General features: G+C 34.1%; 1 protein-coding gene across 4 annotated transcripts in view; it reads right to left on the reverse strand.

The window, feature by feature from the left end:
* The window catches only part of LOC150092959 (uncharacterized), a 538,308-nt gene that overhangs the window by 286,497 nt on the left and 235,050 nt on the right, over positions 1-16,761 (reverse strand). For all 4 annotated transcript variants that reach the window (XM_090413661.1, XM_090413660.1, XM_090413659.1 and 1 more), the window contains one exon: positions 16,316-16,448. In XM_090413661.1, the coding sequence (XP_090269787.1) occupies positions 16,316-16,448 (133 nt within the window). The remainder of the gene's footprint in view (positions 1-16,315; positions 16,449-16,761) is intronic.

Consider the following 16,761-nt stretch of genomic DNA (forward strand, 5'->3'; position numbering starts at 1 on the left):
ATCCATACTAGAAGTAGAAAAAGCCATCAAAGGCTTGAAATGTGGAAAGGCAGCAGGAGTAGATGATATTCGACCAGAAATGCTGAAGTATGGTGGTATAAGAGTCTTACAGTGGCTGCACTGCATACTTCAGAAAGCCTGGACAGAGGAACGAATTCCCGATGATTGGAGTAGAGCTCTCATAGTACCCATATATAAAAAGGGAAATAAAACTGCATGTGAGAATTACAGAGGTATTTCCCTACTGAGTGTTCCTGGCAAGATCTATGCAAGTATACTTGAGAAACGGTTGAGAAGAATTGTGGAAGAAAAGCTTGGTGAAGAACAAGCTGGATTCAGGCCAAATAGAGGCTGTCAGGATCCGATCTTCACTTTACGACAAATAGTCAAGAAAGCATGGGAATATAACAAAGATCTGTATTTAAGTTTTGTCGATCTGTAAAAGGCATATGACAAGGTGCCAAGAGAGAAGCTATTCAATATGCTGCAGCTATATGGTGTCAATGGGGCATTATATCAAGCAATACTTAGTCTTTATTTGAGTTATAAGTCAGCAGTTAGAATTGAAGGAAGTACAGGAAGATGGTTTAATGTTAAATCTGGTGTGAGACAAGGATGTACATTATCCTCTCTGTTATTCATTATCCATATGGATCACATTATGAAGGAAAGTGGTATTAAACATGATATCAAAATTGGAGATGTTAATGTCAGCTCTTTGCTTTATGCAGATGATGTTATACTTCTAAATAAACCTGCTATAAGTCTGCAAGATTCTCTGACTAAATTGAATAGCTGTTGTAATAGATATGGTATGAAGGTCAGCAATAAAAAGACAAAGACAATGAAAATAGGCAGAATCATTGAAAATGTCAACTGTGTTGTGAATGGAGAACCTGTGGAACAAGTAAAACATTTCAGCTATTTAGGCACGATTTTTAGTGAAGATGGTAAATTAAATATAGAAATAGACAACAGAATCAGCAAAGCTGGTATGGTGGGAAGTCAATTGAATAAATTCATATGGAATAAGAGAGAAATTAGTCAGAACACTAAATTAGCTGCGTACAAGATAGTGTTCAAATCAGTTTTAACTTATGGATCTGAGAGCTGGGTCAGAAGTAAAACACTTGACCAAAGACTAGAGACCACAAATACGAGAGTCCTGAGAAAGATTATAGGCGTGAACAGATGGCATCAATGGCAATATCATATTAAAAACGAGGATATTAGGAAAGAACTTGACATTGTCAGCATCCAGGAATGTGTTAGCAGAGCTAATATCAGGTGGTATGGTCACTTAAACAGAATGGGCTAGGAAAGATTAGCAAAACAAGTGTTCTCTGCCAGGTTGGCAGCAAAACGACCCAGAGGAAGACTGGATTGATACAGTACAAAGTGCTTTAGACGATAGAAATATAAGATCTGATAATGTTGCAGTCTTGACAAGTAACAGACTGATTTGGAGGAAAATTGTAGATAGGAAATTAATAATGATGTAGTTTTTTTCATGTAGTACTATCATATCCTGTACACCCCTTGAGGGTACACGGCAGGAATTTGATGATGATGATGAAATTTCAGTTATAATGATGTAACAAGAGAAGAAATAAAAACCATGTATAGATAACTAAGTAAGTAAGCTTGTTCCAAAGCAGATATCATTAAGAACCTTTGAAAGTAACGAATACAATAATAAAAAAAAAAACATGCTTGCATTCAAGTGAAAAATATAGCTGAAATTGTTTGTTGGAAAAAAAAAAAAAAAAAAAAAAAAAAAAAAAAGAGGGAATTTTATTACAGTTGTGATATGATAAAATAAGGTTAAGAAAAGCAAAGAAGATTAGTCATAGGATTTTGTATGTGAGAGGCTAGTTTTTACACTTGAAATAAGAGATTAAAGATTCAAGTTAATTCTTAGAAAATTTTGGAAAGGGGATTAATTTAGTATAGATGACATAGAGGTTAGCTCAGAGTTTTTCTTCACGAGTCTTCGTATAAGTCTCACACGGTTTTCCTGAGTGACAGGTTAGGAGTTTTCTCCGTCCGACACAATAAGGAAACAAAATGTGCAGGATTTCGATTCCGTGTTCCTATTGTAAGAAATGAGGGACGCCGTTTAGTTAAAAAGAGAGAAGATAATGTTTAGTGTGTTTCATCGTCCAGTGATCATAACGAGAGAAAGAAAAGTCTATAAAGAAGTCAGTGCCCATGTTGTGAATTTCACAGCCATAGAATAGATGATCCTATGTATGTCCTTGATTGAAGAATGTAAGATAAAGATTGTGTAAGCCCATCTTAGTTTTTGTTTTTGCTGTTCTTATTAAATTTGAAAGTCAGTTTGTTAATTTCTTTATAGGCTTTCTCTATGTTTTCTTTTTTAAATAATTCATCTATGTTATTACACTGTTCTTCCAGGTATTCTTTTTTTGGCTTGTTTACATTTTCTTGTAATTTGATTTTTAAGATATTTGTATTTGGCCACATCTTCTTCTTTAACAGCATTTTTATATTTTCTTCTTTCATCCATAAGGCCAAGTATTTCATCTGTTATTCAATGTTTTCTTTTTTCTTTTTCTGCATTTTTCAATAATTGATTTGATGAATTTGTAATTAACTCTTTAATCATATTCCATTGGTTTTCAATATTATTCTGACTATGTTTTCTGGAATGTTATGATCAGTTGCCTCTTGGTATCCTCTCTTTACTTCTTTACTCTTTAATTTTTCAAGGTTCCATCTTATTGGTTTGTATCTTTGGATTTGTTTCCTATGTTTCAGTTCTGTTTTCATTAAGACAAGGTTATGGTCATTACAAATGTCGGCACCTGGATAGCTTTTTCAATTTTTTATTTGGTTTCTGTATCTTTTCTTGACCAATATATAATCTATTTGATATCTATTTGAATCCCTAGGCGCTTTCCAGGTGTATCTTCTTCTTTTTGGAACTTGAAATAGTGTATTTGCTATAACTAACTGTTTTTGTGTACAAAATTCTATTAATTGCTTTCCTCTTTCATTCCTACGTCCAAGATCAAATCTTCCTGAAACATTATCATTGCTCTCTTCTCCCACTATAGCATTCTAATCTCCCATTATTATTGTATTGTTTCTGTCTTTAAAGCTGCTCCAGATTTCTTCTATTTGTTCATAAATTTCTTCTATTTCTTCATCGCTATGTTGTGATGTTGGCATGCAGACCATTATAATATTGAGGTTTATTGGTTCATTTTGAATGCTTATCGACATGATTCTGTCACTATAGTTAATTATTGTAGTGATTAACTTTCCAACTTTTTTATGAAGCATTATTGCAACACCTGACTCGCCCTTCTTTTGTCCTGAATATATTATCTGAAATTCTCCACTCCAGAAATCACCCTGTCCCTCCCATCTCGTCTCACTAATGTCCAGAATGTCTATTTCAAGTCTTTCCATTTCTTTTTGGATATACATGGAGAGATAGAATCTCCAATGATAGAGTTCTCTTGGAAACCAATCAAATTCCTCTACTATTAATCACACAACAGTCTCAATTGGACTGGATTGAAAATCAGCTGAGGCACCTGATTGCTCCTTATCATGAGATGATCCTCCCATTGGCAAAAGAGGAAGGGGGAAGACCTATACAAGTTTTATCAATATATTAGTCATATCATATCTTCCAACAATCCACTAACTGTCAAGGACATTTACATACTTGCACAAAATAGGACTCTATGGCAAGAAATAGCCACGGCACTTGTAAATTTTACCCATTGACTCCCTTGTCTCTCTATTTGCTTTATGTAAAACTTAAGGTAAATAAAAGATGATGATATATATATATATATATTTTTTGAATTTAACAGCTATTGTTCACAAATACAAAAAAGCTATCAAAATGAAAAGTTGTCCAAAATAGTATAGCAAAAATCAAGGACTCATTTTAAACAAAACCTATGATAAAGAACCTTAGGAGATGGGAAATAAGGTATAGGTAACAACACATAGAGCAGCTTATTTGAGATATGCCACCTTTGAAATCACAGTGCAACATGTGCTATCAACTTAACAAATATTCAATATTTTCAGTTTAGTATGAGGAACTGATCTCTTGCTTTGTTATTCAAATTAAAACATCTTATTCCTGATGAAATATTGGAAATCTGACTAGTTAGATTAAATAGACTAGTAAACTTATCAGATTAATATATTTTCATTCAGTGTTTTTTTTTTTTTTTTTTTTTTACTGTGGTTCATACAGGAAGCAATACCAAGAACTGTAAATAAACTAGATACCAAATATCTATTGGGATCCTCCAAAATGTGCAAACTACTGTGCTCTGGAACTAATCACTGCTCCTATATCATCTCAGCACATTCCAAAAAAAAAAAGGAAGGTAAAAGTCTGCATTAAAATTATCGACTCATTGCCATCAGCCGAGCCCTTTCTACAATAATATAATGCACTTAAGGCTCTTCAATTTCCTATGTATTACAGTTTTGCATTTAAAGTAAAAGTTGGATATATTCATTAAAAGTACAAGTACAATATATTTGGATATACTGATTTCAACATTACGCTTTCCTTCTAACAGAAATCTATACAATAATGGAGAGAGTCATCACCTGTCCATTTCTTCACCACCTTAATACCCACTAGTTAATCAATGACCAGCAAGAAGGATTCCTTCATTTGAAATCCAGAGTTAACCTCCCAGCCAGTATTACAGAGGTATACCCAGTAAACTGCAATTCTATGATCTACCTTCCACCCAACTGTAACTGATTAACTACAGTAACAGTTACTGTAGCTAATCTGAGCTACCTTTTTCCCAGCTTTAACTAGCTGGGAAAAAGGTAGCTCAGACAACTATAAGAGAAGATAGGACACAGGAGCACCCATGGAAGTTTGTTTGTGGTTAAGAAAAGGGGTAAACTAGATTTTTTTTCTCACAGAGATTAGCTAATTTTCTCTCTGGTTCATACACCTGAATGAGCAGTGATTTCATCCCACCCTGGTCATTTCAATAGAAATGAAGACAAGCTAATCAACTTTGATAATATTTGGGGTATTAAGCCTCAGTGCTATTTACTAGAAAAATTTAATATGATAAAAAATTGCATGTAGTATCACATCATTCAAAATTACTGAAAGTTGATGCAAGTTATCTAATCAATTTGGTGCCCCCTTTTTTTATATCTTGAATATAATTCTTTGGGTATTTGTTTGCATACTTCTATTATTATTATTATTATTATCTAAGACAATAAGGAAGTCAAGGATTCATTGAAAGAGACTATACACCATCCAAACCAGATGCCATGCCTTCCCTTAAACTCATTCACACTAAATGCACTCCCTACTTCAACAAGCAAACTATTTCACTCAGTCGCTGCTCTGTAAGAGAAAAATCTAGCTTACGCCTTTCTTAACAACAAACTTCCATGGATGGCCCTGTCTCCTCTCTTCACCTTCCATATAACAAATACACGCCACAGAATATGGTGGAAGAAAGCTACAGTGATACACCGTAGCAAATACAAATTTGAAAGACTCTTTATGGAATCAGCCTCAGCCTTAAGAAATTCTCCAAACCTCAACAAATTTGGTTGTATGCGACTGCCCCAAATTTGGGAGGCCTACATCAGCAGACCTTCAGCCCAACGGCCAAGAACACCTACTTAGCCCGCTAGGGGCACCATCAGGACTGTTAGGAGAACAATAGCTTCATCTCTTCATTCCCAGTTTCTGTGTTGTAATGCCTACGTGCACATAACTTTTTTGTAAGTTCCTTTAGAAGATGGCAATGTGATGTTGCCGAAATATCGGAAAATATTTATTAAAGTTTAATTTAATTTATATCCTTAACTACGTTGTTCTATAAGTGTTTTAATAATCCATATAACAAAAAATTTCATCAGATGATATCCTATAACACCCATTCAGAAGTTTATAAACTTCTATCAAATTACCCCTCTTTCTCCTATTAACCAGAGTCTGTAGTCCATATACATATAATCTATCCTCATAATGTAAATCCCATAATACCGATTTAATAATCTTTTTTGCATTCTTTCCACAGCTTCTTTTTCCTCTCTTAACCCAGGAGACCAAATCTGTGCACAGTAGTCCAAGTGCAGTCTTATCAAGGCCTTGTAAAGAAGCAAAATGACTCCCTTATCCTTACATCAAAGTTTGCTTCAACATCATAATTATCCTCTGAGCTGTATCTGCAATTTTTTGCTATGTACATCTGAACTTCAAATTCGTATCCACCATTAACCAAGCTCTCTAGCCTCATCAATATCTTGTAACATAATACCTTCAATGCAATATGCCATTAGAAATCTCATCATGCCAAAATGCATAACTTTATACTTACTAACATTGAATTCACAGTGATTATCATTACCACATTACCAGCCAATTGAAATCATTCTGTAGGTGCTGGATATTAGCAGCATCCCTGACTGCCGTGCATATCTTTGCATCATCAGCAAACAATTGAACAACTCCTGTTAGATCCTTCCTAATGTCATTAATGTATAGATTGAACAATAATATACACATTTTTAAGGTTGCATTTTTTTTATTTTTTTTTATTGGTAGACACAGTATAAATCTATAACAGTAATGACGTATATGATAGATGCAAACATATCCAGGCATAGAAACTACACAGTAAAATGGTCTATAGTAGTTTGCTCTTGGATCACTGTTTTATAGATCTCTTCCATTAATTTGGTGTACTCTTTATTCCCTTAAAGTAATTACTTCCCCCCTCAGTGGGTTATCTCTATTTACTACACTTTTGCTAATGGAATTAATTAATTTATATTCAGTATATTTAAGATAAATTTAATGTACATGACATGATGGGAAAGTCAGTGAGGTATTCTATCCCATTCCATTGCAAATTTTTAAAGAATAATTTTTCTTAGGAGTTAATTTTTTTTTTTATCAATCTGTCCTCCAAATGGTGAAAAGAATGAATTTTCTATGCATTCTACTCACCGCATTTCTTTTTATAGAGTTTTAATGCAATTATATTCCATCTTTTGTATAACATTTTGTTATCCACATATTTTATTGCTCACAGTTCATACAGTTTTATACAGTAAGATTGTGATACATGCAGGTTACATTCCTGAAAAACAATGCAAGGGAGATACATTTATAGAGTATAAATAAAAGGCTATGGGGAAAATGAGGTTAGATTCCTCAACTTTTGCCAACTACTTCTCCCCCTCCACAGCCTTTTATATAAATGCTGCTGAGTAATTTTAAGGGTTCAAATTCCCACGATGGCATGATGTGATGTATTTTTCTGAACATAATGTGCTAGTAACATATCAGATACTGTCAGTTAAGAATCTAAAGCCTATTATAAGATTGAATATAGCTGATTGCCTAAGAAGATTGTTTTCTTGGAGAATGAAGTAGCTTTTCTTTGCTTAGTTTTCTTCCAAAGTTCTCCATAAACATTTCGGTAGAATTTCGAAGCAAACAGAGCTAAAAGACCTTAGTTATCTCCTTAAGTGATCCTTTTGGAAGAAAAAACATCCAAACAGATTATCTCTTATTTCAAAGCATGTTAATAAGCTATAAGATGTGTTCCAAGGATATACTTTTTTATTCTTGCTCTCACTTAATGCTGCTGACTATATGAAACTACTCAGTATCACCTTTTTCAATCTTTTGAAGTCTTCCTGCAAACAACTTTTAGAACAAATTAGTGGACTGAATTTTGGTTGTTTCATGCAGTAAACAAAAGCTTAAGGTAAACCAAAACTGAACCAGTAGGTTCCTATTAATTAGCATATCCACAAAAATTAGCTAGCCATCAAATGCATTTTTTGAATTAAATGTAATTATTATTCATTAATATGCCAAAGCAAGAATTTGAGCTCATTATTATTATTAAGCGTTGATATGGGAAGTCACTCCATACTAAAGTAATCTACCTTGCAACACCACCTCACTCTGCACTAATCTTCTTCTCCTTCTGCAGCTTCTCCCACTTAAGTGGGGTCACTGTTTGTAATGAGTCTCCTCCACATCTTCCAGTCTTGGGTTGTCACCACATCCAAGTTCTTCATCTTCAAGTCCTCTTCAACCAGCTCCCTCCATCTCTTCTTTGGCCGCCCATGCTTCCGCCTTCCTTGCACATCAATCTGCATGACCCTTCTTCCCACATATTCGTCCTCCCTCCTCATCACATGACCAAACCATCTCAACCTTGCCTGCTGTATTTTCGCTCCTAAGTTTGTTACTTTCACTGTTCCCCTAACATAGTCATTTCTCAGACGATTCTTTCTGGTCACACCGCACATCCACCTAGGCATTCTCATCTCTGCTACCTCCATCCTGCTGATGTTATTTTTCCTCAGGGCCACAGTTTCTATAGCATATGTCATAGCTGGCCTCACTACTGTCCTATAAATTTTGCCTTTCAGATTGATCGGCACCCTCTTATCGCATAACACTCCAGCCATCTCCCTCCAGTTCCTCCAACCCGCTTGTATCCTGCATCCCACTTCCTTCTCTGCTCCTCCATCTTCTTCCACTGTTGAACCTAAGTATCTAAAGTCTCTCACCTTCCTGATGACATTTCCTTCCAGCTCCAGATCTGTCTCCTGGCCGCCTCCCACTGTGCAACACATATACTCTGTCTTACTTCTGTTCAGTCTCTTACCTCTCTCTTCCAGTACTTTTCTCCATCTTTCCAGTTTAGTTCCTGCTTCTTCTCTTGAATCTGCACACAGCAAGATGTCATCTGCATACAACATTGTCCAAGGCGAATCTTCTCTCACCTCCTCTGTTACCACCACCATCACAATATTAAACAGAAACGGACTTAATGCTGACCCTTGATGCAAGCCAACTGCTACTTGAAAACTTTCTGTCTGTTCCAGACAGGTCTGAACACTTGTCTTCACATTTCTGTACATTTCCCGCAACAACCTGACATATTTCTCCAGCACCTTCTTCTCCCTCAGACACCTCCAGACTTCTTGCCTTGGCACTCTATCGTATGCTTTCTCCAGATCAATAAATGCCAGATGTAGCTCCCTTTGTTTCTCTCGATACTTTTCCATCATCTGCCGTAACCCAAAGATAGCATCTGTTGTTGATCTACCAGGCATGAAGCCAAATTGTTCCTTTGCAATCTCCACCTCCTTCCTCAATCTACCATCAAGAACCCTTTCTAGGATTTTCATTGTGTGGGACATCAACTTTATTCCTCTGCAATTTTTACAGTCTTGTGCATCCCCTTTACCCTTGTAGATGGGAACAAGAGTACTCTCCCTCCATTCCTCTGGTATATTTTCCTGTTGGCAGACTTTCATGAACAGGTCCCACAGCAGGTCAATTCCCTCTTCCCCCAGTGCCTTCCACGCCTCCACTGGAATTCTGTCGGGGCCCACCGATTTTCCATTCCTTATCCTCTTCATAGCCTCCGTCACTTCCACTCTACTGATGTTCTGCACCACCCCTCAGAAGGCTGCCCATCTCCTCTGTGAGTCCTTGCATTTTCCTCATTCAAAAGTCCCTCAAAGTATATTTTCCATCTGTTTCTTATGTCCACATCCCTCCATAATACTCTTCCTTCAGCATCTTTGATCTGCCTCACATGTAAGATGTCCTTTGCTGCTTTATTTCTACATTTTGCTAGTTGGTAAAGTTTTCTCTGTCCTTCCTTTGTTTCTAATTGATCATACAGATCTTGATATGCCATGGCCTTTGCCTGTGCCACAACTCTCTTGGCTTCTTGCTTTCTCTCTAATCTGCTCTTGACTCATCCCACTTCTGCTTTGCCTTCCTCTTAGCTGTCACTGCCACTTGTACATCATTATTCCACCACCAACCCTCCTTCTGCTCTCTAATCTTTCCAGATGTCTCACCAAGCACCTCGACTGCACAGCTCAGGATTACTTTTGAATTATGTTTCCACCAATCTTGTACACTTTCCAGTCCATCCGAAATCCTCTCTAACACCCTCTCCCTAAAACGATTCCTCACACTCTCCTCTTTTAAATGAAACCACTTAATTGTCTTCATCCCATGGCATCCAGAGGTTCTTATCTTCGATCTTATTTTAAAGTCTGCGCACAGCAGTCGGTGTTGCTGTGCTACTTGATCTGTTGGAATTACTTTACGATTTGTCACAACCTTAAGATGTTTTCTTCTAGTCAAAATGTAGTCAATTTGTGAACTGTTGTTACCACTCTCCTAAATGTTATCAAATGTTCTTCCGTCTTGTAGAAAAATGAGTTCACAATTGCCAGATCAAATGCTACTGCAAAGTCCACAACCCTCTCTCCTTCCTGGTTCATCATTCCCACTCCGTGGCCACCATGCACCCTTTCACAGTCACTATTCTGTCTTCCTATGTGTCCGTTCAAGTCTCCTCCAACAATTACCATCTCATTTTCTTCCAATTCCCTCATTTCTTCATCTAACACGTTCCAGAACTCATCTTTTTCCTCTACTGTACAACCAACTTGCGGGGCATACACACATAATACGACCACCCGCTCTTCTCCAAGACCCAATTTCATTCCCATGATCCTGTCATTCCCTCAGCTCCAGAGTAGAACAATTTATATCCATCTCCCAGTTCCTTTGCCTTTCCCCCCTTCCATCTTGTCTCCTCACAAATAAAATGTCCAACTTCCTCTTCCTCATCATGTCTAATCTACTTTAAATGTATATTTTTCTGTCAATTGTGTGTTTATTCTCTAGCTAGTTTGCCTGTTTTGTGGGAGGAAAACACTCAAGTTTTTAGAAGAAAAAACACTGATATCTCTATATGAGAATGGCTAACTCACTTTCAAATGAAAATGATTACTCAAGCTTATGATAGAAATTGAACCTTAGTCATTTCTTAGTCATGGATCTTGCGTTGTCAATATATCACGAGTTTCAAGAGAGGAAAGTTGTTCTTTGCTCAAGTAGTTACTTCTATTGACTCTCAAATCTTATTCTTTGAAGAAAAAAAATAATTAAAAGAAAATTAATTGTAAATTAAAACGATTTGACTAAATTTGCAGAGATATGTTTTTGATAGAAAATGAAATGTTTCAACCAAAGGAATGTGCATTATTAACAAAGATAATGTACAACCAACATATAAGAAAGTAGGTTTACAAAAAAAGCATTTCTGCACATTGCTTTTGTTGGTAATAATAAACAATCTGAGACTTTAGGCTTTTAGACTTCTACTGGAGTAAACTGAAAAAGGTGCTCATTTTTAAATAGGTAAACTTTAAAAATTTTAAATATGGTGAAAATGTGAAAAAAAAAAAAAGCCTCTAGTACAGTTGAAAGAAAGACGACCTCAATTCTCATCATGACAAGAGGAATCTTTATATGAGCTTTTTCAATCGAAGGTGTGAGTAGGCCATTTCATAAACAAGTAGCAGCATTTTTTCTTCCCAGCAACTTAAGGTTTCATCTCATATACATGTAAACTGAACAAACACAATTAACAGACAAAATATGATTAGTGGGCAGCAGATGGTGTAGTGTGTAAAGGTGGAAGGTGATGGTGACATAGTGTACAGATGAGTATTTAATGGCACTTGTGACAATAAAACCAGCACTACATAAACATAGATAAGATGTTTAATAACACTTTATATTAAATCAAATATTTTCATCACCCAAGCACAACAACAATAATGCATTTCAAAAGATACAAGCAGAGCTAGTGTACACACTATTAGTGAATAACAATGTGTGATACAAAGCATAAAAAAATGCTACTGCTTTCAACTAATAAGGATAAAATTCTATCAAAATTTAAGCAAACAAAGACAGTTATTACAGTTTATTTAAGCTAGTGCCATGTAGTAACACTTTAGCTACTACATTGTGCTAACTCTCTTTCTTTGAATAAACAAACACATCTAAAATGACAGTGGTATAAGAAATGCATCTTAAACTAGAAGATTCTGTGGTTAGTGTCAACTCTATGGTGAGCTAGACCAGATTTCTCAGCCTTTTTACAGAATGGTATGGGATTAGTTCTGTAGTGTTTTCTCAACAGAACTTCCTATTTGTCTGAAGCAATCCAAGTGATGACATTCACAAACAGGACCAAGAGAACATTCTGAGAAAAGGCTACAAATCCATTACACAGTTACATCATCAATGAAAATCCTTAATGTTAGTTCAGCACAAAATAGAGTTCACAATGACCATAGAATATTGTGGTCTAAGACATACTGTGCCCAGATTTGGTCACCTGGTTTTCAGAAGGATGAAGAGATGTTGGAAAGGGTCCAAAGGCGACTGACTAAGGTAGTTTCTGACCTCTGGAATGTCGAGTATAAGGAAAGATTGAGAAGATGTAATTTGCAGTCTGGTGGACAGGAGGAAGAGGGGCGATATGATAGAAACCTACAAGTTGGTAAGGGGTTGTTATAGGATCAATGGTGGAAAAGTTCTACAGAAAATAGTGGGAGATGGGGGGGGGGGAGAACCAGAGGTCATCCCTGGAAACTGCATAAAGAGAGCGTGAGTAGGGGAGTGAGAGGGAGGTTTCTTTTGTGTAGAGTTGTAAATGATTGAAATGCCTTGCCTGAGAGTATGGTGTCTGCAAGGAGTTTGAGTGTGTTTAAGACACGGTATGATGAGATGTGTGTGTGTGATAAAAGGACCTCCCAGATGAGTCTTTGACTCCATGAGGTCTTGGGGTAATAATAATAAGACATTTATTAAATCACACCACTGCCATTTTAGAATTGAGTGTTTATTCAACGAGAGTGCTGAAGCACTACATTGCAACATAAATCGTAATGCCTGCCATTGTTTATCTAAAATTTGAGAGCTATCCTTACTAGTTGTAAGTGGTAGTTTTTATGTTTTATATCACACACACTGCTACCTGCTATACTGTATAATGCTAGCATGCAGCTATCAGTTGAAATTCAATGTTGCTGTTCCACAATGTTGAATTGTCTGTTCACTGACAGTGAACTGTTATATTCAGAAGATCAAAATATTTGATTTAGTAAAGTGTTATTAAACCTCTTGTGGCTATGCATTTCTGTGGTTGTTTTGTAGTGTGTAGAGAAAGAATTAAGTAGTGTAGGTGGTGGATTGTGTACTCCCATGATGAGTCCTTGGACTCCTCACATAATATATAAACTCCACATGCAAAAGAGATGCAAACATATTTCTACCAAATGCTACCTATAAAATTTATATAAGTATTTAGAGATTGAACCATTTAATTGATAATAAGGGAAATTCTAATATCGCCTTTATGTACTTAACACATTAACACATTAAGTACACTTTATGTACTTAACTGCATTATAGACAAACATTAATATCGTGTTTGTCTATAATGCAGGAAGTGAGATGAAACAACTTTCAACCTCTGTACAGTTCAGAAAGAAAGAAAAAGTAATAACTCTGAACAACTACTTAGGGACTTATGTGTGAATCACAATGATCACAACTTGCAAAATGGACAAATTGCTGTGAAAAACTGGCGAACTGCATAATTCCATCAATAATCAATGAGGAAGATACGTTCTGCCCCAATTTTTAGTGTAAGCAACAATTTTAAACTTACAATAAAGATAATCTCTCCATTTTTATAGAAATTCTTAATGAAAGTGTTTTACAAGTTGTTTTATTGATACAATATGGTATTCCTTATTAGTTATATATTCTTTATTTTCAGATAGAGAATATATAACTTCAGAAGAGTTATATTTCTTGATTAGTCACATAAAGTGACTAATCAAGAAATGAAGAGAATGTTCATAAAATATGCTGTATCAAAAGTATTACAAATTACACTATTAAAATTTATTATTGTGTCAAATATATCAATCACAGTACCAACAACCATTATACATTACACTTTTATAGTAAACTAAATGCAATAATAATAAATTTCTCCCACATTTGATTAAGCAATTTTGTGGTTTAAGAATCTAGTACATAAGTAGAGCTAAAAATAATTAATAATATTATTATTTAATGGACCATATTACAGTTGGAAATTATAGTTTGTGTTAAAAAAACAAAATGAAACATGAGGCATTCGTAATTATAAAATTCAAATGGTCCCTTTAAGTTCCTGAAATTATTACACAAGTTATTAATAAAAAATTTCTAACTAACAAAAGCACCTCGTAATATGCCCATTCAAAATGAAATATCACATTCTTTAGTGATAGGTGCAAGAGGTTTGCACAAGTTTCTTTTGCAAATGCATCATCTCAGTTGTTCAAACTGATAACACTGATGGAGCATTCAACACCACTATACATTTAGAATAATAATACAAAAGTTAAGCTAAACTTTCAAAAGAACAATTAAAGCATTACTTTTACTAAAACAAGTCTACCAAAATATCTGGATAACCATCAATATTCCAACAAAACCCAGAAAAGTTCTACACTGCATATCTTACCAATATTTGGAAATTCCTGATAATCCATAAAAAAAAAAGTACAATGAAAAGAAATATTTATTATTTAATAATCACAGAAGTATTTCTGACTAAAAGGTATTAAAAATGCTGAATAAATAATATACATCAATAAGAGAACAAATCTTATTTTTATTTTTGAAATTAGCAGAATAAAATTTATTTCCTTATATATACTTCTAGAATTCAAAATTATACTATATATATACATCAAAAATAATCCAGTTAAAGTATTTTAAATACAATATTTCAAAAAAATACATACAAAATCAGCAACAATTATTAAACTAAACTATATAGTCTGTTTTGCATTTTGGTCTAGTGATGCTAAATTATCAGGTTTTATAGCTGAAATGAATTCAGAATTAAAAGAAATTCACATGATAATTTGAATGTGCTTGCATTACTGTATAGATGACGTATATCAAGTAGCAAAATGGAAAATTTTCTATTGGTAGGAAAATTATAATACTTATTTCTAATATTTTTTTAAATAGAAAAATTATAAAAACTTGTTAAAAATAAGACCCAGAGAAAGCACTTACTTATATAATGATCAGAATTCAGTGACATTCTAATGAAAACACAGAGTAGAAACAAACTAGACCTTCCTCTTGGGAGGAAGAAAGTTAATAACCAATTCTACACACATTCACATATCTACATTATTTTTCTTTCTCCTGGGCTTCCTAATGATCAATTAATAAGCTAACAAGCATGAACTGATAAAAAAATTTGTTAAGAGTTTCCTGCTTCCAGTTCCGTTCACAATCCCTGGAAATAGGTCCATGCCATTATTCAAAGACCCAGACAGCTCAAGGTCATATCTCTGCCTCTGCCTGGGTCAGAACACTTTGGAAACTTCTAAAAGTTTCTTAAATTACAGATAAACAAAAAAGTATAACAATATATGTAATATTTTTACAAAGGCTGTCTCTACGTCCAAGCAGCAAAAATGAAATAAAAGACTATAAATTTTGTCATTTTATAATTTTAAAGAAATATTTTATGCTGTTTCATGAAAGAGGGGTGTCAGGATAGAAGAGGGACTGCACAGTTATTTCAGAAAGGATGTGTACAAGCAAAGTTAAGTACCATTTGTTTTCTCTTATGCTAACACACTTTCTAATAAATCAAGTCCCTAAGTCTACATATTATAAAAAATGAACAAAAATTAAATAAAAGAAGTATTTTACAAATGGCATACCTGCACTTAAAAATTTTAAATAATATTATATATATTTTTTAATTTCCAACAATGTAGCGCCATCTATTGGGAAATAATGACATTACAATTAACCTACAAATTTAATGTTTGACTTAAAATTAAGCATCTAGTTTAAAAATTATTTCACTTGAAGTCTAAAATATTTATCTAAACAATTATACTGAAGCTATAATATTTAAATAAATTTTACATATCATATATATATATATCAATCAAAATGGCACAAACATTTCAGGCAGGGAAATGCATGATTATGCTAAATATCTAACTGTAGTTTTTTTTTTCTTTTTTTTAATTATGGCTCACAATATATTTTCTTCAATATTTAGTTTGAATAAAAATAACATAATTATAAAGATATAAAGGTGAGAAGAGCATCAACTATTCATACAAAGTAATAATAACAAAGAGTTTCAATAAAAGTGTATTGGACAATATCAGAAAAAAAATCTGTATAAATTAAAAAAAGAAAAAGTTTTATATTGAAAGGCTATATTCTGTATAAAGAAGCTATTACTCTTGGATATAATATGAATAAATGCCTCTTAACATTTTCTTCAATTAAATAATGTTTCACTGTAAATATATATGCTTATCTATGCATAAATATAAGCAGAAATAAAAAAAAAAAAATTTGCCAAAATACCTTCTTGGTGCAGTGTCAGCGGTAATATCTGACCTTGCTATCCAGTTATCTGCCAATTCTTCCACACGAGAAAATACTGTATCAACCTGACTAGTGGGAATGGACTCCTTGCTTAAGGTAGTTACTAGAGGTCCTGCATTAAAAAATAAAACGAAAACTAAAATGATAAGTTTCTTATTTAACAAGCATTTCATATTTCGAGAGATGTACAGCAGAAAAAAATAAAAATAAAAAATTCACTAGTTTGTTCTCATATTCACTTAGAACTGTGTTTTTCTCATAGTGGCTTAACCTCTGAGCAGTGCAGAGAAACAACTTCTAAAGGGGATAAAGATAAATCATAAATCTTTTTATGTTCACTTGTGAATGAAGCCAAGTATACATCATTGCATCACTAAACTTACTATAAAAACAAAACTCATTATTATATTCAACTATAAATTAAT

The sequence above is a fragment of the Typopeltis vanoorti genome, chromosome 24, assembly GCF_054136105.1.
Source record: "Typopeltis vanoorti isolate ZY-2024b chromosome 24, IOZ_Tvanoo_1.0, whole genome shotgun sequence".
NCBI lineage: Eukaryota > Metazoa > Arthropoda > Arachnida > Uropygi > Thelyphonidae > Typopeltis > Typopeltis vanoorti.